General features: G+C 58.6%; 3 protein-coding genes across 4 annotated transcripts in view; 2 read left to right on the forward strand and 1 right to left on the reverse strand.

Annotated features, from left to right (window-relative positions):
- Nucleotides 1-10,819: 10,819 nt before the first annotated feature.
- SLC7A3 (solute carrier family 7 member 3) lies at nt 10,820-18,581 on the forward strand. Its single transcript, XM_054169676.1, has 12 exons — nt 10,820-10,911; nt 12,637-13,045; nt 13,246-13,404; nt 13,482-13,659; nt 13,750-13,862; nt 14,762-14,984; nt 15,172-15,311; nt 15,859-15,961; nt 16,270-16,481; nt 17,101-17,267; nt 17,535-17,643; nt 17,755-18,581. Exons 2-12 carry the CDS (start codon nt 12,676-12,678, stop codon nt 17,886-17,888), a joined length of 1,908 nt encoding a protein of 635 aa, XP_054025651.1. The 5' UTR covers nt 10,820-10,911; nt 12,637-12,675; the 3' UTR covers nt 17,889-18,581.
- A 2,149-nt stretch (nt 18,582-20,730) lies between these two features.
- LOC104296347 (nuclear cap-binding protein subunit 2) lies at nt 20,731-23,856 on the reverse strand. 2 transcript variants are annotated; one of them, XM_054169720.1, is made up of 4 exons: nt 23,681-23,856; nt 23,264-23,445; nt 22,376-22,514; nt 20,732-21,442 (listed from the first exon to the last, which is right to left on the reverse strand). In XM_054169720.1, the coding sequence occupies exons 1-4, from the start codon at nt 23,765-23,767 to the stop codon at nt 21,344-21,346; spliced, it is 507 nt and encodes a 168-aa protein (XP_054025695.1). In that variant the 5' UTR covers nt 23,768-23,856; the 3' UTR covers nt 20,732-21,343. The 2 variants fall into 2 exon arrangements, with proteins under 2 accessions (XP_054025694.1, XP_054025695.1); XM_054169719.1 differs by lacking the exons at nt 23,264-23,445; nt 23,681-23,856 and having other exon boundaries at nt 20,731-21,442; nt 22,376-22,904.
- Nucleotides 23,857-24,006: 150 nt separating this feature from the next.
- TEX11 (testis expressed 11) overlaps nt 24,007-26,853 on the forward strand; it is a 57,650-nt gene continuing 54,803 nt past the window's right edge. Inside the window, exon 1 of the mRNA XM_054169554.1 lies at nt 24,007-24,327. Within this exon, the coding sequence (XP_054025529.1) occupies nt 24,034-24,327 (294 nt within the window). The 5' untranslated portion in view covers nt 24,007-24,033. The remainder of the gene's footprint in view (nt 24,328-26,853) is intronic.

Genomic DNA, 26,853 nt, shown 5'->3' on the forward strand with positions numbered 1-26,853 from the left:
CTAGAGATCACCCAGTCCACAACCCCTGCCAGAGCAGAGTCACCCAGGGCAGCTCACACAGGAACACATCCAGGTGGGTTTTGAAGATCTCCAGAGCAGGAAACTCCCCAACCTCTCTGGGCAGCCTGCTCCAGGCCTCCAGCACCCTCACAGTGACAAAAAATTTCTCATCATTTTGAGGTGGAACTTCTTGGGTTCCAGCTTGTACTCATTGTTCCTTGTCCTGTCACTGGGCACCAGAGAAAAGAGCCTGGCCCCTTCTTGACCCCCACCCCTCAGGTATTTACAGACATTGATCAGATCCCTTCTCCTTTTCCTCCCCAGACTTAACAGCCCCAGGGCTCTCAGCCTTTCTTCACAGCACAGAGTTTCCAGTCTCTCTATCATCCTCATAGCTTCCAATGGACTCTCTCCAGCAGGTGTCTGTCCCTCTTGAGCTGGGGAGTCCAAAACTGGACACAGTATTCCAGCTGTGGTCTCAGCAGAGCAGTGCAGAGGGGCAGGAGAACTTCCCCAGCCTTGCTGGCCACACTTTTCTTGCTGCACCCCAGGATGCCCTTGGCTCTCTTGGCCCCCAGGGCACACTGCTGTCCCATGCAGAACTTGCTGCCCACCGGCACTCCAAGGTCTTTCTCCATGGAGCTGCTTCCCAGCAGGACAACCCCCAGTCTGGACTGGTGCCTGGGGCTGTTCATCCCCAGATGCAGAACTCTACACTTGTCCTCACTGAACTTCATGAGGTTCTCCTTTGCCCAGCTCTCAGCCTGTCCATATCTCACATGATGGCAGGAGGACCTTTTTGTCTCCCAGGGGTCAGCTGCTGGCATTGTCCAGAAACCTACAGTATGGAGCCAGCTGGTGTTGGTTAAAATGCCTCAGGATGGCACAGCTTGTGGCAGTGTCTCCTGCCTGTTTGTTTGGCCAGGCAGGTTGCTGTGCTTGCAGAGTTGTCAGGAGGCCTGAAGGAACTGCAGGTCTGGTCTTCAGCAGGTTGAAGCAATGACAGCACTGAGAAGGCTGTGATGAAGGCTGCCCCTGAGCAGGGCACTGACTCCAAAGTGACAAAGACAAGCAGCCAACTGTCAGCATGGCCAAGCAGCAGCTTTGGGGAGTCCCTGGTGGAGCATACCAGTTACAGAGGGAATAATTGCCTGGGCAAACATGGCAAGGAGCTAGGAAAACGTAAGGAAGATGAAGAGAGATATCAGCATGGATGTCTGGGATGAACAGTTTGCTCTTAGGAGAACCTGGTGTGGGCACATCAGTCCCATGTGTGTGACAGAAGACACAGAATCTGTTCAGCCAGGTGCCTGACCTGTTTGGTGACTGGGAGGCATCAGTCCCTGTTTGTGCAAGATGCTGATTCCAGCTCTATGCAGACCTCAGTCTCCCACTCACCTCCACCTTGAGGAAGTGTCTCGTTTAGCAAGTCCCAAAGCAGGGCTAGCACTCTATGCACCCTTCCTCTTCAGCACACCCTCTGCAAAGGCTGCATGGATTTTCTGAGGAGAATCCACCTCAGATACTGCAGCTGCAGTAAAGGTCAGGATCCCTTCCTTCCACAGCAGTCCCAGACAGAACCACAGGCAGAAGAGAACATTTACAAGTCAATAGATGCTCTCAGCTCTTGGCCTGTGCTGCCACACGTAGGTACCCACGTGGCACCATGCTGCATCAGTCAGAAGAGGCATCCTTGCCAAAGACCACTGCCAAGCACAGAGGCTGACAGGGTCCTGGAGCAGCAGTCCTGCCCTGGGCAGGCTCCTGGCTGGGGCACACTGTGTGTCCAGAAGACTCAGGCCCACAGGCTGCCTTCAGACACTTTTCACCAGCACACAAAGGTCCCATGAGAAGAGAACACCCTTTATGCTCACACTGCTGGAGCAGTGCCAGCCTTGGCAGGGCAGCCAGCAGACTGAGAGACCTGGGGAGGCCCAAGAGAAACCTCCAGAGCAGCAACCATGTGGCTGCCTCTCCAAGTTGTGAGCAGGGAATGTGCTGGAAGCAGAGGTCGCTTTCCCTGGCTGACATGGAGCTCTTTCTCTAAAGAACCCTGAAGCCAACTCCTTGTTAGCACCAAGCAAAGGAGCTTAAACTACCCTTCAGGGTACCTGGGCAACCAGGGCTTGTACTCCAGTGAGCCTCTCACCCGCCCTCAGTTCCTGATAAACAACTCATACTATAAACTTCCTTTCTTATCTCAGTTTACATACCTGACCTCTATTGATTAGGAAGCAAAGGAAAAGGTTTGAAAGCAACATGTGACAAAAGCAGTACGTTCCAGAACAGGTGGTGAAACGGCAGCAAACCCCCTCCTGACTAGCTGAAGTGATGAGAAACTCAGGGTTCTCCAAAAAACAGAGCAAAGAAGGAAAAAACCAAAACCAACAAAGTCTTGCTCACTATTTCTCTTTGAAATGAAGTCAGGCCTACGGCCTGGCCTTTGAAATGCTAGCTTAAGGAAAGAAACCAGGCTTAAGGCCTGGTCTTAAGGGTAGGAGAGCTCTGCAGAGGGACCTTGCCAGGCTGGACAGATGGGCAGAGTCCAAGGGCATGAGACTGAACACATCCAAGTGCCAGGTTCTACACTTTGGCCACAGGAACCCCAGGCACTGCTACAGGCTGGGGTCAGAGTGGCTGGAGAGCTCCCAGACAGAGAGGGACCTGGGGGTGCTGGTGGACAGTAGGCTGAACATGAGCCTGCAGTGTGCCCAGGGAGCCAAGAAGGCCAAGGGCATCCTGGCCTGCATCAGGAACAGTGTGGCCAGCAGGAGCAGGGAGGTCATTGTGCCCTGTGCTCAGCACTGCTGAGGCCACACCTTGGGTCCTGTGTCCTGTTCTGGCCTCCTCAGCTTAGGAAAGAGATTGAGCTGCTGGAAGGTGTCCAGAGAAGGGCAACAAAGCTGGGGAGGGGTCTGGAGCACAGCCCTGGGAGTAGAGGCTGAGGGAGCTGGGGTTGCTTAGCCTGCAGAAGAGGAGGCTCAGGGGAGACCTTCTTGCTCTCTTCGACTCCCTGAAGGGAGGTTGTAGCCAGGTGGGGGCTGGTCTCTTCTCCCAGGCAAGCAGCACCAGAACAAGAGGACACAGTCTCAAGCTGTGCCAGGGGAGGTTTCGGATGGATGTCAGGAAGAAACTCTTCCCAGGAAGAATTGGAATGTGCTGCCCAGGGAGGTGGTGGAGTCCCCATCCCTGGAGGTGTTTAGGAAGAGCCTGGATGAGGCACTTGGTTCCATGGTTGAGTTGATCAGATGGTGCTGGATGATGGGTTGGACTTGATGATCTCTGAGGTATTTTCCAACCTGGTTAATTCTATTCCATTCTATTCTATTCCATTCCATTCCATTCCATTCCTATTCTAGTCTATTCAAGGTGACAGCTGTGCCATCAATCTGCCACCCTGGCTGCCTCTGCCTTCTCCTTTTCTCAGCCCTTGCACGGGGTTTCCTCCCAGCGTGGGGTGAGGCTGTGGGTGTGTTGGGACAGTCGTCTGCCAAAGGAGGTGCTCCTGGAAGCCCTGAGGAAGCAGAGCAGCCTCCTGCCAGGCGTGCCATGGCCTCAGCCTGCTGGCAGCATGGGGCAGGCTGTAACAAGAACCACTCTGTGGCGCGGTGCAGGAGCGGGACCCAGCTCACCAGCTGCGGCGTACGGAAGGACGGCGAGCAGAGCAAAGCCACCACCAGCAGCAAGCTCCTGCGGCAGGGCTGCAGAGGCAGGGCCAGAAGGTTAAGCCTGCGCCATCGGAGCTGGCCCCGCCGCGGCTCGGGCGGCAGCATTATCGGCTGGCACAGCCCCGTGCCAGCGCGGGGCCGGGCACCGCTTAATCCGTTACCACACAAACCAGAAGAGCTGGGACCTGCCTGGAGCGGATGAGTAAGACTGATAGGCTCCAGGGGATGAGCCTGCTGACGGATGTGTCCCGCCCAGCAGCTGCCCAGCTCAGCCCTGCCGCACGAAGCAGCGGGGAAGAAGATCGTGACCATCCGTGTTCCCTGGTCTCGGAGGGCAGAAGGCAGCTCCTTAACGCCCCAGGGCCTGTTTGGTGCCTCAGAGCAGCACGGCCCAGCCTGCTCTGGCTGCCGCTGCCAAATGGATCACAATGCAAAATGTAATCTGCTAATCCATCTCCACATGCCAGGGCCACCCCTGTTCTGGCAGAACAGCAGCACCGCAGGGGCAGGCTCTGCAGTGGCAGCTCTCCCTCCAGGCAGGGCAGCAACAGGGAGATCACAAGCCAAGACCTGGCTTTAGCTCCCACAGGGGCTGCCCAAATGCTGCCCCTGGCAGGGGAACTGGTGAGATGGCACTGTAACAGGAGCCAGCCCTGCCTCCCTGGCTCCCTTGCCCATGTTCCTGCCCACACTTGTGCCCCATCTGCCCAGAACCCACACAGTGGCAGAGGCACAGGCAGGGGAGCAGCTCTGGGCTTGTTTGGCTCCCTCGAGGGCTCTGCCAGGCCCCAGGGCTGGGAAGTAGCAGGAGTGCAGCCTGGGCTGCAGAGCTGGGTGGCACCTGCCCAGCTGATGGGCAAACCACAGGCAGCTGTGCACAGAGCTGCTCACTGGGCCTCTGGGGAGCAAAGCCAGGCTCTGCTTTTTGCTGTCTTTTCCCAAACCAGAAAATGCCCTTCCAGACTGGCATGGGGGGGAAAGCCCAGGCTGCGGCCCCCAGCACCTGGCAGCCTCCCCCCAGGAACGTGCTCTGCTCACCTGCATGGGGCAGAAGGAGCTGGTGGGCAGAGAGAGACAGAGGGCTCCCAGAGTGGGCAGGCAGGCAAGGCTGGGGTGCCAAGCCCAGGGCTCAGAGCAGGTACAGGGGCTGTGCCCATGGCAGGATGGCACTGACCCACTGCACCGCACCAGCAGGGGCCGATGGCACAGACTGACGGCTGCCAGCTAGAGCCTTCCTTGCTGAGCTGCTGTGGTGGGAGCTCCCCAGGCCTCCCAGCACCCAGCCCCAGGTCAGGAGCTCTGCCATTCCCAATGGGCACACAGCATGGGCCAGTGGTGCTCAGAGGGGTGGCCTGGAGCCGGGCACAGACATCACCATGGGCACAAATGGACACACACGAGGCCAGCGCATGGATGCACACATGCGTGGGGACAGGGGGCATCAGGGCACAGGGGGCTGCAGCAGTGCCAAGCCAGGAGCTGAGGGCTGCAGTGGCACCACCTGCCCATTGCCTGCTAGGCTTGGCCAACTGCACACAGAGCCAGGGTGCTGGAGGGGCTGCATGCTCAGCAGGACCCCAAGTGCTGCCCCCGGCCAGGAGATGCCCACCAGGGGCAGTGATGGGACCCAGCACAGCACACGGAGGCACAGGCATGGGCAGAGCTGGGAGCACCTGCAAGGAGCTAGTGCCAGGACTCAGCTGTGCCCGAGTGTTGGAGCCTGAGGGGCTGGCAGGGCAGCCTGGCCTGGGGCAGCAGGGCGGGCAGTGCCTGGCACAAGGCCAGAGCAGGTGCTGCAGCCTCTCTCACTGCAGGCACAGCCCTGGGGCAGGGCTCACTGCTGCAGCCCCAGGACCAAGCCGAGCTGTGGGTGTTGGGGCCCTTGCTGCTGGCTGGCCACTGCCCCTGCTCAACTGGCAGCACACAGGCAGAGATGCCAGATCCTTCTGCCCTAAATCAGTTTAGTTTGCACAATCATCTGTCAAGGCTGATCCAGAGCAGACCAGGATCTGGGAAATCATCATCTCCTTACATGGATGCCAGAAGACGATGCCTCAAACCTTGTCCCATGGCTCCAGCCATGGCTGCCCCCAGTGTTTGGGAAGCTCAAAGGGGAGGTGGTGACCACTGCCACATAGACAGACACGGTGGGCACAGCTGCATCCCCACATGAGGCCTCCCCTGCACAGGGGAAGCAGCATCTCTGACAGCAGCTGGCACGGTGGCAGGGCTGTGCCAGTGCCACTGCCCCTTGGCAGGGCTGGGGGGTGGCAGAGACCGGGGCTCCCACCCAGCCCAGGGACTCATCTCTGCCACCTCTGCTCTGCCAGGGGCAGGGGCAACGCACAGCCCAGCCCTGCAGTGTGGGAACACCAGCGACGAGCGGTGTGAGCAATCTGGCAGTGCAGGCCTAGAGCCTGACATGGTGGTAAGGCCATGCTCAGCACAAGTGCAGAGCCAGCTACCAGTATGCCAAAACAGTGCCTGCAGCACTGTAACTAAAACAAGACGCTGGTAGCTAGAAGCATAGTGAGTTATCTGGGGACAACAGGACATGCACTGCATCACCAAACCTCGTGTGTCATCCATAGCTGGACCAATAATCTACAGTAGTGTGATGTGTGGTCACTCACAGGGGACCAATGAGTCCATGCCAACAAGGCACTCCAAGGTTATATAAATTGTAGCAGTGTCCTTGCTACGCACTTCTTCTTCTCCTGCCTGTCCTATCTCCTTTCCTTCCATGCTTTACTGTGCCATGCTTTCACCATAGGCCTGAGCCACAGGCCTGCAATACTGGAACAATAAAGGATCAATACGCGATCATATTGGTCAGCCGTATTGATTCCAAGAACCTCCGTCGTCGCCAAATCTGGCTAAACTGCAGTCCTGACCCTGGCACTCACTCCCTGTGCCAGAGGGGATGGAGGGATCCTGCAGATCGTGGCCTGGTACCTGGAGGTGACAATGGCAGAAGTCCACTGCCAAGTGCCTCAGACTGCAGCACCCCCAGGGCTAATGTCCAGTCCAGGGTGGTGTGGAGGCTTTCCTGCTGGGCCACAGAGCTCCTCCACTGTTCTCCCTTCCACAGATCCCACACCACAGTAAATCCTGACACTTGCAACCTGTGCTGGCAGGATGTGTTTTGGCTTTGGGATGTTCAGATGTGTTCTGGAAATGGACAACACCCTACTGCAATCCCAAAGAGCTTTAGAGTGAAAGCAGAACTGCATCTGTCCAAGCCACAGGTGGCTTAGACAATAACTGAGTGTTACACTTGACAGAGGGATGTGCAGCTGCCCTAGGTGAATCCTTTCTCACTGCTTGCTGGCCTCCATCTTCATCTGCAGAAGTTGCTCTTCCTGTGGTGTTCTTCCCACAGACACAGCAGGGAGCTTGCTGATGTTATGGATACGAGTGACAGCCTCCACACAGTAAACCCTCATCCCCCCAACACAAAGCAAGGTGCTGTGCCCTTATCCACCCCTTCCATTCCCCCTCATCAGTAAAATTCAGCATGCACCTTCTGAAGGCACAGCTGCAGCCTTCCCCAATTGCATCTTGTGGGTACAAGAGATTGACAGCCCTGGGGGCAAGCCCTCAGTGTCCTGCCATGTCATCAGTGCTGACTGAGGAGCAGAGGCCTGGTTTGGGACTGACTATGGCCTTCAGAGTTGCCCAGAGAGACAAGGGATTCCCTTTTGCCCTGGCATTAAAGGGTTCAGCATTGTGGTCTTGCCATAATCTCATCACTTGTTCCAGTTGGAAATGCTACTGTCCAGTTTATATGCCACTGAAAAGGGGCCAGCTGTGCTGGGGTCAGCACAAAACACGAGGCAGTGAGTGTAAGGCAAGTGACACTGTCCCACAGTGTCCTTGTGTCTAAGATGGAGAGACATGGACTTGATGGATGGACTCTTGGTAGATAAGGCACTGGCTACAGGGTCACACTCAAAGGGTTGTGATTAACAGTTCCATGTCCAGCTGGAGACCTGTGACAAGTGGAGTTCCTCAGGGGTCTGTCCTGGCTCCAGGGCTGTTTGACCTCTCTGTCAGCCACAGGGGCAGTGGCATTGAGGCAGCCCCAGCAGGTTTGCTGCTGGCACCAAGCTGTGTGCTGAGCTGGACTCACTGGAGGGCAGGGATGGCATCCAGAAGGATCTTGACAGGCATGAGAAGTGGCCAGGGCCAGCTGCAGGAGGTTCAACAAGTCACAGGGTAAGGTCCTGCAGCTGGGCCAGCCCCAGGCACCAATCCAGGCTGGGTGCAGAGTGGGTTGAGAGCAGCCCTGCAAAAAAATACCCTGGGGGTCCCCAGGGGCCAGCAGTGCCTCCTGCTGCCCAGCAGGCAGCTGTGTGCTGGGCTGCAGCCAGAGCAGGGTGGGCAGCAGGGCAGCAGAGGGGATTCTGCCCCTGGGCTCTGCTCTGCTCAGACCTCACCTCCAATCCTGCCTCCAGTTCTGCTGTCCCCGGCAAAAGGAGGACACAGAGCTGCTGGAGTGAGGCCAGAGGAGGCCACAAAGATGACCCAAGGGCTGGAGCAACTCTGCTGTGAGGCCAGGCTGAGGGAGCTGGGGTGTTCAGCCTGGAGAGGAGAAGGCTCCAGGGGGACCTCAGAACTGCCTGCCAGGACCTGAAGGGATCCTGCAGGAAGCTGCAGAGAGACTTTTGCTGAGTGGGTCTGGAGCCAGGCCAAGGGGGAATGGTTTGAAGCTGAGGCAGAGCAGGGTTAGAGTGGAGCTGAGGAAGAAGTTCTTCAGTGTGAGGGTGGTGAGACTCTGGCACAGGTTGCCCAGGGAGGTTGTAGCTGCCTCCTTGTTGAGGGTGTTCAAGGCCAGGCTGGTGAGAGGTGTCCCTGCCCATGGCAGGGGGGTTGAAGTAGATGATCACTGAGGTCCCTTCCAACCTGATCCATTCTATCCCTCCATGGCTCCGACTGCTGATGTCCTCTCTGGTGTCCGCAAGAGGATACAAAGCAACGGAATGGCTGTGGTGGAAGAATTTCAGGCTGGGCATTAGGTAAAGGCTCTTTACTGAGGGGATGGCCAGTCCCTGGCACAGGCTCCTCAGGGAAGTGGTCATGGCACCAAGCATGTCAGAGGTAAGAGAATGCCTGGACAATGCTCTTAGTTATTTGTGTGAGTTTGGGATACTCCTGCAAAGAGCAGGGCATTTGACTTGATGGTCCTGATGGGTCCCTTCCAACTTGAGACATAATGCTGTGCACGACAGTGCAGGGTGATGGGCATCTGAGGGATGATTCAGATCTGTTTCTGCAGGGCTTGTGTCCCCTTCTGGGCTGCAGCCACACTCCTTGGTGCTGGCTGTGACCTGACACTCTCTGCCTTCCTGCTGCTCCTGTCAGGACGTGCTTAGCCAGCTCAGTGCCTGTGCTTGCTTCTGGCCCTTGGCCTGTGCTGCTGGATCAGGGCCCTGAATAGGGTGGAGAGAGCAGCAGACTGCAAGGTGAGGATGGAGCACTGGGAAGATGGATGTGTGTGAGGTCTGGGAGCTGGACCAACATTCAGTGCCTGAAGCTGCTCCGTCTGCCTGAAACAGCCTCCTGCTGGGCGGCTGTTGTAAGAGGGTTTCTGGGAATAGGATGAGGGAATGGGAACTTTGTGAGGAAAGGCTGAGAGTGTTGGGTCTGATTAGCTTAAAGAAGAGGAGGCTGAGTGGGGTCTCACTAATACTGATCAATATATAAAGGGTGTGTGTCAGGAGGATGGAGCCAGACTCTTTCTCAGTGGTGTCCAGTGAGGACAAGGAACAATGGACACAAGAGGTTCCACACGAACATAAGGAAAAAAAATCTTCATTTTGAGGGTAGCAGAGCCCTGGAGCAGGCTGCCCAGAGCAGCTGTGGAGTCTGCTTCTCTGGAGACTTTCCAAACCCACCTGGATGTGTTCCTATGTGATCTACTCTGGGTGATCCTGCTTTGGCAGGGGGGTTGGACTAGACAACCTTCAGAGGCTACAGAACCACAGAATGGTTTGGGTTGGAAGGGACCTTGGGCATGGACACCTCCCACCAGCCCAGGTTGCTCAAGGCCTCACCCAGCCTGGCCTTGCACCTTCAGGGAGGAGGCAGTCACAGCCTCCCTGGGCAACCTGTGCCAGAGTCTCACCACCCTCACTCTCAAGAATTTCTTCCTCACCTCCAGTCTCAATCTCCCTTCTTCCAGCTCAAAGCCATTGTCCCTTGTCCTGTCACTATCAGCCCTTGTCCAAAGTCCCTCCCCAGCTCTCCTGGAGCCCCTTCAGTCTCCCTGGAGTTCTCCAGCCCCCTGCTCATCTTGGTGGCCTCCTCTGGATCCTCTCCAGCAGCTCCAGGTCCTTCTTGTGCTGGGGGCCCCTGAACTGGAGGCAGTGCTGCAGGTGGGGTCTGAGCAGAGCAGAGGGGCAGAATCCCTGGTCTGGCTGCAGCTCAGCACACAGCTGGCTCTGGGCTGCCAGGGACCACTGCTGGCTCCTGGGGAGTTTGTCACCACCTGCCACCCCCAAGGCCTTCTCCTCCAGGCTGCTTTGGAACCACTCCTCACTCAGCCTGGATTAGTGCTTGGGTGCCCCAGGTGCAGGACCTTGCACTTGGCCTTGTGGAAGTTCATGAGGCTGACTCAGGCCCAGCTCTGCAGCCTGTCCAGGTCCCCCTGGATGGATCCCTTCCCTCCAGCCTGTCAACCACACCACCCTGCTTGGTGTCACCCCCCAAACTTGCTGAGGTCCCTTCCAAGCTCCACCATGCAGGGGAACTGTGCACAGGTGGTTGTCGGTGTGACCCCAGTCACTGCTCTGGGTTCCCAGCCTCTGCTGCTCTGTGCCCGGGCACACAGCCGTGGAGCCCAGCTGTGCCCTGGAGCCGCCTGCGAGCACCGCCAGCCATGGTGCTGCGCACACACGGCGGGCAGAGGGGCAGCGGCCTCCCCGGGTGCCTGCTCGCCGCCGGCAGCCCAAGGCGCAGCAACAGGTGGCCGGGCCCCAGCACGAGGCAGCGGGAACTCCCGCCCGCTGACGGCGGGCCCCGCCCTGCCTGCGGGGAGCCTGCGGCCGCGCGGGATAGGGCTTGACAGGCCCCGGCAACAGAGCGCGAGCGCGGGGCTGGGCGCATGAGGCGGCAGCGGGCGAGGCCCGGCCCCTCAGCCTCTCGGCGGCGGCGGGCCGGGGGTGAGCGGAGCGGGGCGGAGCGGAACGGGACCGCGCCGGAGCGAGCCGAGCCGTGCCGATCTGTCCGAGCCGTGCCGCAGGTGAGTGGCGGGCGGCGGGCCGGGACCTGCCCCGGCGCGCGGCCGCTCCCGGCGTTTCGGGCAACGTCTCTGGGCCTCAGGGGCTCCTGTGGGGGCCAGGGTAAGGGTCTTGGGTGCGGGCCGGAAGCGCCTGCCACCTGTTCGCAGCCGCGGCGGGATGCGATGGGAGCCGGGATGCCGTGGGAACCGGGATGCGATGGGTGGCGGGATGCGATAGGTACCGGAATGCAGCGGCAGCGGGAGGCTCCTTCCAGCAGTTGCAGCTGCCCAGCACGCTGCCGCTGCTCTCCTCTGCCCGCCTGTAGCTCCTGCGTGCTTTCGGTCTTGGGCGCCAGCGTGGCAGCCTGGCTGCCAGCGAGAGACCTCGCCATGGGCTGAGCCTCCCCGCAGCCACTCGACCTGCCTGAAGCAGGCTCTGGCAGGTGCTGCTGAGGGTCTGGGTGCTTATCATGCTCCTGGCCCTGGGCACCGTGAATGCCAGCGCAGCGAGGCCTGCGGGATCAAGGAGGCTGCCCCGCTCTGGGAGCGAGGGCTGAACACGGTGCTGCTGCCAGCCCCCTGCTTGTGGCTTGCAGAGAGTCAGAAACCCTTGAAGCAATGGAGTGGCCCTGGGGAGGGCAGCCTGGGCTGTCTGGGCAGAGGCTGGGGAGGGTGCCAGTGCTGGGGCTCTTGTTTTTGCCTCAAAAGCTGCCTCAGAGGCTGGGACAACTCCTTGGGCTGAGGCTGAATATGGCATGTGCCAGCTCAGGAGGTTTCTCCAGAACAGGTTGGTTTGCTGGTTATGGGGAAGCAGCTGGGCTGGTGGAGTCAGGTAGTGCCCCTCAGTGTGAGAGGGCACGGAGTTATCCTGTGTCTGCTTACGCTGGTCCATACAGCGCAGTGTTGGTGCCACTTGGGGCACCTGGCTGGAGCACGGCTCATTTCCTAATAACAGGAGCAGGCAGCAGGGAGAAGGTGCTGGGGCTTGGGTGGTCCAGTGCTGGGCATGGGAGCTGCTTTCCTTGTGACCCCTCTCACACTGTGCCAGGTGCCTGCTCATGAGGCAGGGTACTCATCATCCAGAGATTTTTTTTTGGATGGGTGGCTGATGTGAGCAAAGGGAGTAGGGATGTTGCATGTTTAGGGCGACTGCAGTCGGTGGAGCATGAGGGCTGCTCAGCAAATGCCATCAGCACATGAGGAATATGCACCAGGGTGCTGTATGTCTGGCCACACATCCCCACAGAGCATGTAGTGCAGATGCTGGGAGCAGAGGAGAAATGGCCATGTCTCAGTGAGTCAGGCCAGCTTGCCAAATCCTCCACTGGGGGAATGCTTTGTCTCCCTGCCATCGCCACTGCTCATACCCATGTGTCAGACTGGAGATATGTGCCAACAGTCAAGTCAGGGCTGAGGGATCCCCAGGCTGCCAAATCAGTAGGGAGCTGCTGGGAGATGGTGGGCAAGCTCTGGCATGTGCCCAGGGGCCTGGTGGTGGGGATCACACAGGGCTGGTGCAATGAGCCTATTTCTCACCGTGGCCATCCCTGGCTTGTTCTTCTGTGCAGGGGCTGCACAGGCTGGGGATGTGCACAGCCCCGTGATGCCTTGGAAGGAACCACCACAGTCTCTGTCCCAGCAGTGTGGAGGGAATGGTGCTGGCTGGCTGGGAGCAAGCAGAGTTCCTGTGGGCATTGCTGCCTGCCTGAGCCTGGCAGGATACTCCTATAGTCCCTTCTCTTGCAGGGGAGTTGAGCAGCTGAGCACCAGCCAGGAGAGGACAAGATGATGGGGGGCAAAATGACCAGCGTTGGGAGGAAGCTGCTCCGGCGGCGCGTGGTGGACCTGAGCTCTGAGGACACGCGCTTCGCTCGCTGCCTCTCCACGCTGGACCTCATTGCCCTGGGGGTGGGCAGCACCCTGGGGGCCGGTGTGTACGTGCTGGCTGGGGAGGTGGCCAAGGAGATGGCTGGTCCCTCCATTGTCCTCTGCTTCCTGGTAGCTGCTCTCTCATCTGTACTGGCTGGGCTCTGCTACGCAGAGTTTGGGGCCCGCGTGCCCAAGACCGGCTCTGCCTACCTCTACAGCTATGTCACTGTGGGCGAGATCTGGGCTTTCACAACCGGCTGGAACCTCATCCTCTCCTATGTGATAGGTATGGGGCTGGGCAGGGGGCTGGCATGTGCGCACAGGCTCCTTTCAGCACTGCACTGGCAGCATCGGGGGCTACTGGGGGACAGAGCGTGGTGCTCTGGGACCAGGGGGTGGGGTGAGCAGGGAGGTGGATCCTGGGAGGGTGGCAGCTGGTGCTGCTCTGCTCTGGGTTTGGCCTGATGCAGATTTGCCATCAACCAGGCACAGCCAGCGTGGCTCGAGCCTGGAGCGCGGCGTTCGACAACATCATTGGCAACCACATCTCTGCCTTCTTTGTGAACAAGACCACCCTGCACGTGCCGGGGGTGCTGGCCGAGCGCCCGGACTTCTTCGCCGTCATCCTGATCGGGCTGCTCACCGGTGAGTGTGAGAGCAGCTCCTGTGGGCGGTGTCACGGGAGCCTGGCAGGTCCCCGCTCACCCCTCCTGTCCTCGCAGCGCTGCTGGCCTTTGGCGTCAGCGAATCTGCCCTCATCAATAAGATCTTCACGGCAGTCAACTTGCTGGTGCTGGGCTTTGTCATCATCGCCGGCTTCGTGAAGGGGGACGTCAAGAACTGGCAGCTCTCGGAGGAGGACTACAGCAACCTCTCACACCTTCACCTGGTGGATGACAGGTGAGGGAAGCAACCCTTTCGGGCCAGGGGCTGTCACCAGCCTGGCTCTCCGTGCACTGTATAGCAGCTACTCTGCTCTCTCCTTTCCAGGAAGAAAGCCTTTGGCTCCGGCGGATTTGTCCCCTTTGGACTGGAAGGGATCCTGACCGGTGCAGCCACCTGTTTCTATGCCTTTGTAGGCTTTGACTGCATTGCCACCACAGGTGCCACCTTGGGCGAGGGCAGCATGGGCATTTCCCCAGTGCAGCCAGCAGTGCAGCCGGCAGTTCTGCTGGGGGAGATGCGCTGTGGCGTGGGAAACAGCTCATCCCAGCGCTCCTAAGAGACTTCCCCACAGCAGCTCTGTCCCCAGCTGGGATAGCACAAAAGGGCTCACAGCTTGCGAAGTGGCTTCCTGCACTGCACAGCGGGAGTAGGGCTGCACCCTGCCAGCGCAGGCAGCTCCGGAGGCAACGGGGAGCCTTTCTGCTACTGAGAATCGCTGGTGCCTGCTGGTTATTTCCCAGCCTCAGGCAACGTTTTTCTAGAGGACCGAGTCGGTGCAGAGCCGCCGCGACTGGGCGCAGTCAGCCTGCTTAATTTTCTCTCATTCCCCCAGGAATCTACTTAGTGGGTGGCTGGTACAGGCTGTTCTGCCTGACCTCCCTGCCTGTGCCTCCCCGCCCCCAGGGGCTACACAGCAGCTGCCTCCTTCCCCAGCCAAGCCCCTTGCTGGGGAGCATGGTGCAGCAGAACATGCCACAGAGGCTGAGGGGCAGAGGGCAGGGTGGCTGTGCCTCACACACCGAGGAGCTGCATTCAGTAAGCTGTGCAAGGAGCAGGACCTGCTGCTGGGGGCAGAGGGCTAGCATGGCTGGGGGCATGGCAAGCCCAGCTGCTGGGCAGCTGCATGCCTGGAAGCCAGGGCTGCAGAGATGTGCCTTTGCTCTCGGCATTGATGAAGCCCTTGCCAGCACAGCAGCCTGGCTGGGAACCCCTCTGCAATAGCTCCTGACTGCTGCTGCCCAGCCCCAGGGTCTTAGAAAGTCCCTGCTGTGGCTTGACCTGTGGGGTGAGCTGCGCTGCGGGGTGGGGACAGACACTGCCTCTTATCTCTGCACAGGGGAGGAAGCCAGGAACCCACAGCGCTCAATCCCCATTGGCATCATCGTGTCCCTCCTCATCTGCTTCGTGGCTTATTTCGGGGTCTCTGCAGCCCTGACCCTCATGGTTCCCTACTTCCTCCTGAACAAGGAGAGCCCCCTGCCCGAGGCTTTCAAGGCAGTGGGCTGGGAGCCTGCTCGCTACGCCGTTGCTGTTGGCTCTCTCTGTGCCCTCTCCACCAGGTAGGACTGGCTCCATCCTTGGCACCGCCTGGCATGGCACGGGGATCATCAGCACACATCATGGCTTGGCTGGGAGTTTACCCCATCTGGCTGATGTCCTGCTCCCAGCAGCTGGTCCTGTCCCCACCTGGAGGGTGGGTGTGGGCAGCTTGCCTGGCAGACGCTGAGCCGTCTCTCCCCACGGCAGCTTGCTGGGCTCCATGTTCCCCATGCCCCGTGTGATCTATGCCATGGCAGAGGATGGGCTGCTCTTCAAGTTCCTCTCCAGCATCAACAGCCGCACAAAGACTCCTCTGTCGGCCACCATCACCTCGGGGCTCCTGGCGGGTAAGGCTGCTGGCTGCCCCCCCGCCAGTACTGTAGTGCTGCAGGGCTGCGCTCACATTGCAGGCATGCACTCAAGCTGCAGAGCTGCACTAATGCTGTAGGGCTGCACTCGTGCTGTGGGGCTGCGCTCAGGCTGCAGAGCTGCAGTCATGCTGCAGAGCTGTGCCCTGCAGAACTGCTCACACTGCAGCACTGCGCTTACACTGCAGAGCTGTGCTCACACGGCAGAGCTGCACTCATGCTGTGGGCTTCATTCGGGTTGCATTCAGGCTGCAGAGCTGAGGTCACGCTGCAGAGCTGAGGTCACGCTGCAGAGCTGTGCTCACGCTGCAGAGCTGTGCTCAGTGCAGAGCTGCGCTCATGCTGCGGGGCTGCGCTCATGCTGCAGAGCTGCAGTCATGCTGCAGAGCTGTGCTCACTGCAGAGCTGCACTCTGTGGAGCTGCATTCACGCTGCAGAGGTGCAGTGATGCTGCAGAGCTGCGCTCACACTGCAGGGCTGCGCTCACACTGCAGAGCTGCACTCACGCTGCATGTCCTCCTTGCAGCGGTGATGGCCTTCCTGTTTGACCTGAAGGACCTGGTGGACCTCATGTCGATTGGCACACTGCTGGCCTACTCGCTGGTGGCAGTGTGTGTGCTCATTCTCCGGTGGGTGCCTCCTCTCACGTGGGGTTGGCAGGGGTAGAGGTGCCTTGTGTTGAGCCTGGGGCTTATGGCCACAGCTTTTTCCTGGGAGCGTGCAGCCGGAGGACATGTTGAGCCCCTAAGAGGGAGGCTGCTCACAGCAGCCTGTGTGATATCTCTTGGGCACAGCCATGAGGAAGAGGCTGTCACAAGGCTACAGCCAGAGCAGCACATGGGGCTGGAGCAGTGGGAAGGGTGTGAAGGTGCTGTCCACCATCCCCCTGGGCTGGGAAGCTCCTCGAGCTGCACTGCAGCTTGTCCCATTTGCTTAGGTACCAGTCTGGGCAGCTGAACTCCCCAAAGGCTATGGAGATGCTGGAGATGAACGGGAATGAGGAGGAGAGGGTGGTCATGAACCCGACTGCCAGCACTGCCAGCAGCCAGCAGCAGCAGATGCTGTCCCTGGCCACGCTCTTCAGCCCACCCACAGACACCCCCTCTGCGCTCTCCGGGCGTGTTGTCTACGCCTGCGTCTCAGCCATCGGTGAGCAGCTGCCAGCCGGTGGTCTCCTGCGGGGCTGGGGAAGTTTGGTGTGGCTGGCAGAGCTGGGAGGGCATGGTGGGCACAGCAGGGGAGGAGATGGGCAGAGCAGCACACAGTTGCTCACAGGCTGGGCTGGCTCCGCCCACAGCAGAGTGCCAAATGCAGGACATGGCTGGAGTTTGGGGCCCAAGGTGGCTGATGGAGGGTGTGGGCACTAAGCCAGGCACGTGTGGGTGGTCATGGCAGCTCCCTGTGACAAACCTGGCTTAGGCTGGCTGACCACCCAGCGAGGGTGGCCCCCAGCCCCACAAGTGTACTCGGGGGCTCAGCCAGCTTGAGCCATCCATCAACAGCTCCATTGTGCATCCAGAATGGGGCAGCTCTGCCAGGTCTGGGTCAGTGTCAGAGCCCAGCTGAGAGCAGGCTGCCCTTGCCTTGCCAGGCTGGTGAGCTCCCTGAGCATGGTGGTTTCTTGAGCCTTTGGGGTGGGTATTGGAGGCAGCATGTGCTGGACCTAGACCTGGAAGGGAGCAGTGGGCCTGCCTCAGCCATTGATGAGGCTCGAGGTCCCAGCCAGGCCTCGTGCCATCTGCCTTCCCAACTGCCTTCTCCCCTGCAGCCACGCTGATCGTGGTCATCTCCATGGTCCTCACCCTCAAGGTGAACGCACTGAAGGATGCCAGCGTGGGCTGGATCGTGGCCCTGGTACTGCTCCTCGTGGCTCTGCTCATTCCCATCATCATCATTTGGAGGCAGCCACAGAGCAACGCGCGGCTGAACTTCAAAGTGAGTGCAGCCCCCAGCAACTTGGATGCTTGCCCCCATGGAGCCCTGGCAGGTTCAGAGGCGCTGCAGGGTCTGCCAGGGCTCGCTGCTGGGCAGTCAGTGGCCAGTGCTAGGAAAGCCCAGGGCCCCAAGACATGGTTCTCCACGTTGCAGTGTCCAGCACAGTGGTGCCCAGGTGATCTCGGGGCTGTGTCAAAGATGGGATCCCTCTGTGGCCAGGAGGGGCCCTCAGGGCACAGTTGGCACAGCCCCACTTGTCCCTCACAGGTACCTTTCCTCCCGCTCCTGCCGGTCCTCAGCATTTTCGTTAACATCCTGCTGATGGTGCAGCTGAGTGCTGGCACCTGGGTACGGTTTGCCGTCTGGATGGCTGTGGGTAGGTGTCCCGTGTGTGTGTGGGGGTACAGTGCCCACAGCATCTGCCCAGATGGGCTGTTAAGGCTGGCAGCCTGGCACTGCACTTTTCATCGTGGAAACTGTCCTGCAGGTTTTATGATTTACTTTGCCTATGGGATCCGGAACAGTGTGGAAGGGAGAACGGCGGAGGAGCTCTGTGGCCCAGCAGGAAAGCCTCCACACCACCCTGGACTGCACCTTAGCCCTGCAGCTGCTGCACTCTGAGGCACTTGGCAGTGGCACTCTGTGGACCTCTGCCAGTATCCCCCCCAGGTACCAGGCCACGATCTGCAGGGTCCCTTTGTCCCCCCTGGCACAGGGAGTGAGTGCCAGGGTCAGGACTGCAGGGCTGGGCTGTGCATTGCCTCTGCCCCTGGCAGAGCAGAGGTGGCAGAGATGAGTCCCTGGGCTGGGTGGGAGCCCCGGTCTCTGCCACCCCGCAGCTCTGCTGAGGGGCAGTGGCACTGGCACAGCCCTGCCACCGTGCCAGCTGCTGTCAGAGATGCTGCTTCCCCTGTGCAGGGGAGGCTTCATGTGGGGATGCAGCTGTGCCCACCGTGTCTGTCTGTGTGGCAGTGGTCACCACCTCCCCTTTTTGCTTCCCCAGCACTGGGGGCAGCCATGGCTGGAGCCATGGGACAAGGTTTGAGGCATCTTCTGGTACTACTAGTGTCCTGGTACTGCCTGGCAGGAGGGGTTCAAGCAGCCAACACCCCCTCTGTGCCCAGGGTTTACTCCTGGCTGAGCCCTGTGCTATCTCAGCCATGCTGCTTGGTGTGAGCATCGAGCTCAGGTGCCTGTGACTGTGCCCACAGTGCAGCTGTGCCAGTGTCCATGTCCAGCCTGTGCATAATTGGTGTTTTCCTGCCTTTGTAGAATTCCTGGTGTCTGTGTGGTCACTTTTATACCTATGAACTAAATGGGGTTCAAGTGCTTGGCTCTGTTGTCCTGCCACATCTTGTGTTCATGCCCTGTGGTCAGAGAACCCCAGGCACAACTCCACATGCTGCCAGGCCAGTTACCAGGCTGGTGCTAGCCCAGAGCAGGGCCAGGCTCCAGCCAGCTGTGCTGGGTGAGCTCCCTGCCTGAAACCTGCTGTCTGTAGCTACCAAACATTGTCCTCTGGGACAGTGAGTCAGAACCTCTGGAGCAGAGCTCCAGGCCACACCTGCTGGCACCTGTGGGCAGGACACCACAGCCCCATCCTGCAGTCCCCAAGCAGCATGAGAGTGTCACCAGGTGCCAGGGTGGGGCCTGCAGTAATGACCTTGGCATCTCTTGGATGCTTCAGCACTGGCCTGCAGGGGAAGTGTGGCCAGGAGCTGGGCTGCATCCATGTAAGGAGATGATGATTTCCCAGATCCTGGTCTGCTCTGGATCAGCCTTGACAGATGATTGTGCAAACTAAACTGATTTAGGGCAGAAGGATCTGGCATCTCTGCCTGTGTGCTGCCAGTTGAGCAGGGGCAGTGGCCAGCCAGCAGCAAGGGCCCCAACACCCACAGCTCTGCTTGGTCCTGGGGCTGCAGCAGTGAGCCCTGCCCCAGGGCTGTGCCTGCAGTGAGAGAGGCTGCAGCACCTGCTCTGGCCTTGTGCCAGGCACTGCCCGCCCTGCTGCCCCAGGCCAGGCTGCCCTGCCAGCCCCTCAGGCTCCAACACTCGGGCACAGCTGAGTCCTGGCACTAGCTCCTTGCAGGTGCTCCCAGCTCTGCCCATGCCTGTGCCTCCGTGTGCTGTGCTGGGTCCCATCACTGCCCCTGGTGGGCATCTCCTGGCCGGGGGCAGCACTTGGGGTCCTGCTGAGCATGCAGCCCCTCCAGCACCCTGGCTCTGTGTGCAGTTGGCCAAGCCTAGCAGGCAATGGGCAGGTGGTGCCACTGCAGCCCTCAGCTCCTGGCTTGGCACTGCTGCAGCCCCCTGTGCCCTGATGCCCCCTGTCCCCACGCATGTGTGCATCCATGCGCTGGCCTCGTGTGTGTCCATTTGTGCCCATGGTGATGTCTGTGCCCGGCTCCAGGCCACCCCTCTGAGCACCACTGGCCCATGCTGTGTGCCCATTGGGAATGGCAGAGCTCCTGACCTGGGGCTGGGTGCTGGGAGGCCTGGGGAGCTCCCACCACAGCAGCTCAGCAAGGAAGGCTGTGGCTGGCAGCCGTCAGTCTGTGCCATCGGCCCCTGCTGGTACGGTGCAGTGGGTCAGTGCCATCCTGCCATGGGCACAGCCCCTGTACCTGCTCTGAGCCCTGGGCTTGGCACCCCAGCCTTGCCTGCCTGCCCACTCTGGGAGCCCTCTGCCTCTCTCTGCCCACCAGCTCCTTCTGCCCCATGCAGGTGAGCAGAGCACGTTCCTGGGGGGAGGCTGCCAGGTGCTGGGGGCCGCAGCCTGGGCTTTCCCCCCCATGCCAGTCTGGAAGGGCATTTTCTGGTTTGGGAAGACAGCAAAAAGCAGAGCCTGGCTTTGCTCCCCAGAGGCCCAGTGAGCAGCTCTGTGCACAGCTGCCTGTGGTTTGCCCATCAGCTGGGCAGGTGCCACCCAGCTCTGCAGCCCAGGCTGCACTCCTGCTACTGCCCAGCCCTGGGGCCTGGCAGAGCCCTCGAGGGAGCCAAACAAGCCCAGAGCTGCTCCCCTGCCTGTGCCTCTGCCACTGTGTGGGTTCTGGGCAGATGGGGCACAAGTGTGGGCAGGAACATGGGCAGGGCAGGCAGCTAATGTCCAGCCCCTTCCTGGTCAGTAAGGCTTCAGCAGTAGTTGCTGCTGCCCTAGTAACAACCCCCCCCCCCCCCCCCCCCCTTCTCTTGGCATTTATTGCTGAGCAGGTATCATAGGTATGGAGCTTCCCCTAGGTCAGGTTGGGAGTCCCCTCCCAGGATCCTGTCCCCCTGCCCCAGCTCACTGAATTAGGAAGGGAAACTTTGGAGAGGGAGGCTTGATGCTGTGGGAGCACTGCTCAGCTGTGCCAGAGCACTGCTGTGTTCTCAACACCTTTCCAGCTACCAAAATACAGCAGAGCAGTGTGAGGGCTGCTTGGGGGACCATTAACTCCACCTCAGCCAGAGCCAATACAATTGTTTATTAAAAAAGATGAGATAACCTTTTAACAAAATCATGCCAAAGAGCAAGGATCTGGGAAGCCAGGCAGCACTGGGGGCATCATAAAGAGAAATGCTCTGCAGGCCCAAACCAACCAAGGGCAGACATGGGCACCTGCACGTGGATGCTAACACCCTGTCTGACTTCCCTCATCCAACCAGTGACACTGCTTTGGAAGCAGATGAGGATGGAGAGTCTCTTGAGTGTCCCCACAAGGTGCCCAGGCTCTGGAGGGTCTGATGATGGTGAGCTTTCAAGAAGTTCCATTTGAGAGCAACCACAGCTGTAGCTTGGAGGAAGCCATCTGCTTTGGATGCAGTGTGAGAAGTATGTCCTAGCACAAGGTGTGTGAGACCTGCTGCATTTCTCCTTGCAGAGAATCCTGCAGAGCTGTCCCATTTTTCCCTTGGTGCCCTGTATCAGCATGGAGCACCCTCTCCAGCCCAGAAGGAAGCAGGGATGAACACAGTCTGAGGAGGGTCACCTTCTGCTGGAACGTGGCTCTCACTCCCTACCCCAATCCAAAATGGGAGAGAAGGGCTAGCTCTGGAAGGACAGTGCCCTCTACAAGCTAGGACCCATGAGGCAATTAATAGATGGCAGGTTGATGATTTGCCTTCTGCATCTGAATGATCTTGCCAAAGCCTCCTCTGCCCACATCGTAGTCTGTCCGGTACTCGTCTCGCACCTGGGGCACAGCAGGAACACAGACATCAGTACCCTGCACTCCCTGTCCCCTGACAGGCCTCAATCATCATCCCATCCTTGCTCAGCTGGTGGGGAACTGAAGCACTTTGAATTGTTTGAAACCTCTTTAAATAATCCACCAAAAAGGTGGCAGTGGTGGTGGAAATGACAATTGAGGATCAATCTGCTGCTTTCCAGACAAGAAGCAAGGAAGACTCCAAAGTATTTTCCTTCAGCCTTGCAGTCTGAATTGCCAGGCTTGGCCTCCAGAACATTTTCTCCCCTCCAGCCTGGAAATCCTGAAAGGAATCTCATCTTCCCACTGGAGCAAATTGTTGAGTTATGAGATTGGCCTAGCTGCTACCATTCCTTTTAAGAGTAGTAGCCTAGATTAGGCAACATTCTGCTTGCATTGCATGGAGTTTGGAGTCCTAGATAGAAACAGCCTCAAGCAGTACCTCTAAGCTTTTAACACCAGGCATTGGTTACCAAAACAGCCTGGGAGTGGCTGAAGTTCATTATAGTCTTTATAGTCTCCAGCACTGCTTTGCATGAGGCAAAAGTGAGGGGTGGGTGTCAAGTGGAGGGGGCCAAGCTCCTTTTGGTGGTGCACAATAATAAGACAAGGAACAACAGGTTCAAACTTGAACATAGAAGATTTCACCTCAACACAAGGAGAAATTTCTTCACAGTGAAGGTGAAAGACCACTGGAGCAGGCTGCCCAGGGAGGCTGTGGAGTCTCCTCTGAAGACCTTCCAAACCCACCTGGATGCATTCCTGTGTGGACTACCCTGAGTGATCCTGCTCTGCCAGGGGGTTGGGCCTGATGATCTATTGAGGTCCCTTCCAACCTCTTATATACTGTGATACTGTGAATGCAGTGGAGAGTCTGAGGGGGTTCAAGTTCAAGGTAGGGCCTGGTGCTGCCTTTACCTGTCCTCCAGTCTTGCCTCTGCCGTACTGCCTGCCCTCCTTGAAGCCGGCGTCCCAGTCGGTGCGGATGATGCGGTCGTCCAGGCGCGTGCCGTTGATGAAGCGCATGGCATGCTCAGCCTCCGCCCGCGTGTAGTACCTGCGGCGTGCCCTAAGGAGAGCCAACTCTGCTCTGGCAGTGGGGGCAGGGGACGTTTGAGAAACCAAACACCCTGCCCAACAGCCTTTCCTACCCTTCCTGCTCTCCTCTATGGGATCAAGAGCTGTGCTCACATAAATCCAAGCTAAAAATAGCTGCCACTCGGGAAGGATTCTGAACTTCAACGTTAGAGCCTGCCCTGCCGAGGAGCTTCGCAGCACTCGCCTCACAAGCAGATGAAACAAGCCTGGTAAAGCCTTGCTCACTTGCCCTTTCATGCTATGTGAAACTTGACTGGATTGGAACGAGAGGGGCAGGCCTCAGAGCAGAGCTGTGCAAAGACAGCTCACGGTACAGCTTGGGCAGGTGTGTGCCCTGTGCTTGGCAATACAGCCATGGCTGCTTCTGCTACTTCGTTCCTCTGTAAACTTAAAGGAAGAAACTGAATGTGAGCTCTGGCCAAGCAAGAGCTCAGACTGACAATGGGAACAGCTCTCACTGTGACCCTAAAACCATTGAAGAAATTAATAAAGCTCTCTGCCCTTCCAGCAAGTGGCAGCACTTTTCAGCAAGGGCACAGCTGTACAGTCTGTCTCTCACCTCAGGTAGCGGCGGGAAGGTTGGAAGGGAAGCACCTGCTAGGAAGCACCTATGACTCCTTATCAGCTTTTCCACAGCAGCACAGCTAAGCTTGCTATGCAGAGAGGAACACACAGGGGCTGATAGTACCCGGGAACCAGAAAGGATACTCGACAAAGCAGAAGCCACAGGGGGTTTTCTTGATCTTGTCCAGCCCCATGACAATCCTCTTGACGTCTCCACATTTGGAGAAGAGCTCCTGGATCTGCTCCTCGGTGGTGTAAAAGGAGAGGTTGCCAACGTAAAGCGTAGAAGAAACTTTCAGGGACTTCTCCTGGAGCTGCCTACTACCCTGATAAGGGCAGAACACAGTGGGGTGACTACACCTGCCACCAGGCCCCGGCAGGCCCTTCCCACCGCCCCGGAGACTCGCTGTCCTCCCCCCCACCGCGCTGCTCCTCGCACGGCCTCGCCCCGGCAACAGCCCTCCCGCTCCGGCGCTGCTCCCCGCCCCGGCAGCGGCCCTCCCGCTCCGGCCAGGTCCCACCGCCCCCGACCCGCGCCTCAGGCCCGGCCGCCGGGCGCACCCGGAAGTGCTGGTCGCGGTACTGGCTGATCTCGCAGTAGGAGTCGCTGTTGAGCCCGCTCAACGTGGTGTGGAGCAGTCCCGACATCTCGCCTGCGCCCGGTCGGGCTCCGCTCCCGGGATCCTTCCAGAACCGCCGCGGAGCTCACCGGACGGCGAACACAGCAACGAACCCTCCGCGCCGCCCGATTGGCACCGGCGCCTGTCGCTCTGGGCGGGAAGGCGGGGCAGTAGCACGGACAGCCAATGGGAGCGCGCAGACAGGCAGCGCTGTGCCCGGCATGCTCTGCGGCGGCGCGCGGGGGCGGTGCGCTCCCGCCCCGCGGGTCCTGTCAGCCTGTGGGCGGCGGCGCCATGGCGGGAGCGCGGCTGGCGGCACTGGATGGTACCGGGGGCGCTGGGGAGCCGGCGCCTGTTGCTGGGCTCTATCTTAATCCCCGTTTCTCGTCCTGTCTTACAGGGCTGATGGGGGAGCTGCTGAAGGAGGAGGCCCCGTCCCGTATCGCCGCCCTCACTGAGGAACTCTTCCAGGCAGCGGAGAGCCTCTCTGGGGAGGATGGGAGCAGGCCTGAGGTGGAGCCGCGGCCCCCCGGCCCGGGGCCGGAGCACCCGGGAGTTTCGTGTGCTTCACAGCAGACGCTCGCCCAGGTCGGTGGCTGCGGTCCTGCAGCTGTTGGTTGCCGGTGAAGCTGAACCTTTGGCGCTGTTGCGATGTAAACCGGTTCACTTCTTCAGCTCTTAACAGCCTGGAAGTCCTGGAGAATGCAAAACGTTCTTCCGGAGTGAGAACAGATGATCTCTGGGGTCCCTTCCATCTGTGTAAATGTAAAAGTCAATCATCATAGGAAAAGCTGCAGGGAGCTCCATGGGGTTGAGGTTTTTATAGGTCTCTAGTAGCACCTTGTTGTAATTCCCAGTGAAAAGGCAAGCAGGGAGTGCTGCTGAGTTTCTGCTGGGTCAGCAGAGGACCTTCTCACCCTGTGAGTGGGTTCCCATAATGATGACAGCAGATGCTTGTGGAAGCAGGAACTGAGCAAGCAGCTCGTTTGGATTGCCTGGCAAGCCTGGGATGTTGGAGTGGGGAGGAGAGCTCATTTCCATAGGTATAAAAGTGAATTAGGTTGTTTACACTTTTAAAATTTTACTCCTCCTCTGTATTCTAGAGGAGTTTTTACAGAGTAGAACCACAGAGCTGCTGAGATTGGAAGAAGCCTTTGAGATAAGTCCAACCATTCATCCAGAGCTCACAGTCTCACCGCTGCTGCTAAGCTACTGCCACTCAACTATGTCCATGTAGCTTTTAAATCCCTCCAGGGATGGGGACTCCAGCACCTCCCTGGGCAGCCTGGGGCAGTGCCTGAGAACCCTTCTTGGGAAGAAATTGTTCCTATTATCCAACCTGAACCCCCCTGGCACAACTTGAGGCTGTTTCCTTTTGTCCTGTCACTTCACAGTATCACCAAGGTTGGAAGAGACCTCAAAGATCATCAAGTCCAACCTGGCACCACAGACCTCGTGACTAGACCATGGCACCAAGTACCACATCCAGTCCCCTCTTGAATACCTTCAGGGATGGGGACTCTACCACCTCCCTGGGCAGCACATCCCAATGACAAATGACTCTCAGTGAAGAACTTTCTCCTCACCTCCAGCCTCAACTTACCCTGGCACAGCTTGAGACTGTGTCCCCTTGTTCTGGTGCTGGTTGCTAGAGAGAAGAGGCCAAACCCTTCCTGGCTACAGCCACCTTTCAGGTAGTTGTAGAGGGCAATGAGGTCACCCCTGAGCCTCCTCTTCTCCAGGCTAAACAATCCCAGCTCCCTCAGCCTCTCCTCATAGGGCTTGTGCTCAAGGACTCTCACCAGCCTTGTTGCCCTTCTCTTCTCACTTGGTGTGAGAAGAGCCCAACCTCCACCTCACTCCAGCCTCTTTTCAGGGAGCTGTAGAGAGCAATGAAGTCTCCCCTTAGCCTTCTCTTCAGACAAAACACCCCCAGCTCCCTCAGGTGCTCCTCACCAGGCTTGTGTTCAAGGCCCTTCACCACCAGCTTGCTTGCTCTTTGGACATGCTCCAGCCCCTCAATATTTACTCTAGAAGATCCTTTTCAACAAGAAGTCTGATGGGTAATGCATGAATCTATGATAAAAACAAGGGCAGCTGAGATCCTGTCCAAAGCTTTCTGACAAAATTACATTTAGCTTAGAGCAATTGCAGAATGGGCTGGGTTGGAAGGGACCTTCAAGATCCTCCAGTCCCAATCCCCTGCCGTGGGCAGGGACCCCTCCCACCAGCACAGGTTGCTGCTCAAGGCCTCATCCAGCCTGGCCTTCAACACCTCCAGGGAGGAAGCAGCCACAGCCTCCCTGGGCAGCCTGTGCCAGAGTCTCACCACCCTCTCAACAATTTCCTTCCCATCTCCACTCTCAGTTTCCTCTCTTCCAGCTCAAAGCCAGTGTCCCTTGGCACTCCCAGCCCTTGTCACAAGTCCCTCCCCAGCTCTCCTGGAGCCCCTTCAGGTCCTGGAAGGCTGCTCTGAGGTCTCCCTGGAGCCTTCTAACAATAATTAGATAATCAAATAATGATTAGACAGTGATAGATAATAAATATATATAATACTAGAGTTAGGTTGGACATCAGGAGGAAGTTCTGCACAGGGAGGGTGGTGAGACACTGGCACAGGTTGTGCAGGGATGTAGTTGAGGCTCCATCCCTGGAGACATTCAAGGTCAGCCTTGCTGTGTCCCTGGGCATCCTGCTCAGACCCTGCTGCCTGCAGGGGGTTGGACAGGATGCTCTTTGAGACTCCCTTCCAGCCCAATGCAGTCTGTGGGGCTGTTAATCTATTACTACAATTTTGAAAGGCCTGACTCTGTGACAAAGAGCAGGATAGGTTAGCAGGTGTCACAACTGGAAGTATGCTGCATGCAGTCTGTAAAGACATACAGCAGCATAACTGCTGTCCTTCAGGTACTCCTGAGCCCCTTGACATCATGTATTTTTCAAGAGAGGAGAATTTGTGCCTTTCTAATCTGTTCAGTTCCATAAAAGACCCCATAAAATGTCTGTGAGTTAGACGAGAGTATTTGTAGGCAGTCTGCTGTGGGAAGGAGGAGTTGAAGCGCTGGAAGCTGCATCCCTTTGAGGCAGGTTGCTGAAGGAGCTGATTGCCATTGT

The sequence above is a fragment of the Dryobates pubescens genome, chromosome 18, assembly GCF_014839835.1.
Source record: "Dryobates pubescens isolate bDryPub1 chromosome 18, bDryPub1.pri, whole genome shotgun sequence".
In the NCBI taxonomy this organism is placed as follows: domain Eukaryota; kingdom Metazoa; phylum Chordata; class Aves; order Piciformes; family Picidae; genus Dryobates; species Dryobates pubescens.

What these genes read in the sequence shown, in the direction of transcription:
- SLC7A3 (XM_054169676.1), top strand. Translation starts at nt 12,676, where the DNA reads ATGATGGGGGGCAAAATGACCAGCGTTGGGAGGAAGCTGCTCCGGCGG. An exon ending in CATCCTCTCCTATGTGATAG is followed by an intron (nt 13,046 to 13,245) that starts GTATGGGGCTGG and finishes GCCATCAACCAG; the next exon opens with GCACAGCCAGCGTGGCTCGA. An exon ending in CTTCACCTGGTGGATGACAG is followed by an intron (nt 13,660 to 13,749) that starts GTGAGGGAAGCA and finishes TCTCCTTTCCAG; the next exon opens with GAAGAAAGCCTTTGGCTCCG.
- LOC104296347 (XM_054169719.1), bottom strand. Translation starts at nt 22,792, where the DNA reads ATGAAAGGGCAAGTGAGCAAGGCTTTACCAGGCTTGTTTCATCTGCTT. An exon ending in GAGGCAAGACTGGAGGACAG is followed by an intron (nt 21,443 to 22,375) that starts GTAAAGGCAGCA and finishes GCTGTGCCCCAG; the next exon opens with GTGCGAGACGAGTACCGGAC.